General features: G+C 32.9%; 1 protein-coding gene across 1 annotated transcript; it reads right to left on the bottom strand.

Moving 5' to 3' along the window:
• Window positions 1-559: 559 nt before the first annotated feature.
• Window positions 560-2,002, bottom strand: LOC136972844 (latrophilin receptor-like protein A). Its single transcript, XM_067267479.1, has one exon. It carries the CDS (start codon window positions 1,854-1,856, stop codon window positions 843-845), a length of 1,014 nt encoding a protein of 337 aa, XP_067123580.1. The 5' UTR covers window positions 1,857-2,002; the 3' UTR covers window positions 560-842.
• Between the last annotated feature and the right edge of the window lie 391 nt (window positions 2,003-2,393).

The following is a 2,393-nucleotide window of genomic DNA, read 5'->3' as shown; positions in this document are numbered from 1 at the left end:
TATATTTGTCTGTAAAATCTAATATTTATTATATTACTATACGACTGCTTAATAAACAAATATTCTGAATAAGATAATGATTTTTATCTTTTTATTCAGTTGAATAAGAATTGTTATTGAATGTAAGCAAATAGATATCAGCTAAATGTATAAAAAGTAAAAAGAAATTTCCAATTATTCTCGAAATTATTGTGCATAGAAATGCCTTAGAGGATCAAGAATATTGCCAGCAAAAAAATTAGCTATTATCACTTACATACGATGAATCTTCTGTTGTATATACTTAAAGATAGAGAAGATTATTTGAGTTTTATAAATAACTTATAAAAAGATTAATATTTGGCTTGAGATTATAATTTTTTATAAAACGATTTAATGTGTAATATAATCTTTTGTTGTCTGAAGTGCGATACGAAAGAAGAAAATCTGGCACGTTCCACTTACACCACGTGTGTAGAGATGAGGTTCTTAGTACTTGATATAGTTAAACTTTAAAATTGTGTATTTAAATTCTATATAATTATATATTAACACACCTTTTAGGATATGCTTCTGAATTTTATTAGGGAAAACATAACGATATTATACATGAATGTCATTTAAAATAACTGGATATGATCAGAAAAATTACATATTTATAAAATATATATACATCTTTAAGCAATAAATAATCTATATATGTTTATTTACTTATTTTCTACACAAAATAAACACCATTTAACGTTTTTTTTTCTTCTTAGTCCTACGATGTAATTACACATAAACACAATGGTTTTAATATTAATAAAATGTTTGATAATGTTGCTGATTATTGATACGTAAAGTTGATATTTGGTGTACATTTAAACAGAATCTGGAGATGGTTGCCATGTCAATAAAGTCAAACTCGTGGACTGGGATAATTCCGATGTTCCATATCCGGAAGTCGATTTTCCAGATCGAAAATTTTTTCCATAAAGACGAAATACTCGTGAATTACAGCTGTAAGAAAGGGCGACAAAGAAACCTTGAAGCGATATCAGTAGCGTGAATACGTACCAAAGAGATATTTGGTTCGTGAGTTGCGCCATAACGCAAGAGAACCAAGTTGCCACAAGTAGTATGACCAATTTTGAATATAAGCAAAGTTGTAAATATCTCCTCTTCCTCATTTTATTCTTAGTTTTTCTATTCATCTGTAGGCCCACCGTTTGATGTATAACAATCGCTGTTTTACAAAAATAGATTATGTCAAAGGTACACAGCAGGCCCGCTGGTATAGCGAAAGCGTAGATGAGGGAACCGGGGCCAACAATCCAACAAGAATCTTTCACAAGTGGCAAATCGTCTAAGTGTGTCTTAAAATGTAAAACGGCAGATAATCCTACAAAAACAAGAGGCACACCCCACGAAAATAGAGCACAACGTAACAAGGACTTCTGCGATTCATTGAGGGTGCTCGGTTGTAGATTGATGTTATCTCGAAACGTACGATACATATCCCAAGCCATAGACGTCACCCAAAAGTGTACCGCCAGCCAGAGATAATGTAAAAGGAAAGCCATGGTTAGACATAAATTGTGATCTTGAGATCTCTCCACGCCGATAACGGAGAGCAGGTGAGATAAAAAGAGAGCAGCCAAAAGATTAAGTAGAGAATTACCACTCAGAGTTCTCAAGTCGGAGAAGAGGCTGTACGTGATGAATGTCAGAACCACCCCCACTATTGACAAACTGGTGCCAATCACAGTCAGTAAAGATAACAAACCGGAAGTTCCAGCTCCTAGCTCGGTTGGACCAGAATGGTTAGTCCTAGATATCCTGTGGGTATTATCTTCGGCAAACGCGTGCAGACTAACGGCAAACACGTCGGCCATTTTTGGCGAATTAAATAAAAGTTTCTAAGCTAAATATATTCAGACACATTACCTGAAGTATAAATTCGAGTCCGAAAATATCGGAATCCACGTGCACGTTGTGGGGAATATCAGGAGCACTTCACTCGATCTTCTCTTAAAGGCGAGTGTAGCTCGCGACCGTTTGCTCACCCTTGGATAGACGTGAAGCATGCGCATTCAACTCTTACGAGAGAGCATGCGACTTGCAATGAATACAAAATTATTAATCAGACCATTTAAACATTTAATACATTTATAAATAACTCGAATTTCCAGTGTTTCTTTACACATTTAATATTAAATTTAAGTAAATTAGTCCTTTATTTTTCGAAAAATTTTACTTTCAATTATAGATACGTGACACAAGTATCATCATTTTTATATCGATTTTTATGTTTTAATTAAATTTTTACACCATTTATTACAATTTGTAAATATTGTAAATTAGTGTTAATTTTTAATTGTGTAATTTATTTAGTGGTCATTTCAAGTTGTAAATGAGTTAAAACAATACTT

This window comes from Centruroides vittatus, unplaced genomic scaffold (genome assembly GCF_030686945.1).
Source record: "Centruroides vittatus isolate TY-2023 unplaced genomic scaffold, ASM3068694v2 contig_3039, whole genome shotgun sequence".
NCBI classification, from domain to species: domain Eukaryota; kingdom Metazoa; phylum Arthropoda; class Arachnida; order Scorpiones; family Buthidae; genus Centruroides; species Centruroides vittatus.
The sequence above is the reverse complement of the archived record's forward strand: the minus strand, read 5'-3'. Positions and strand labels throughout refer to the sequence as shown.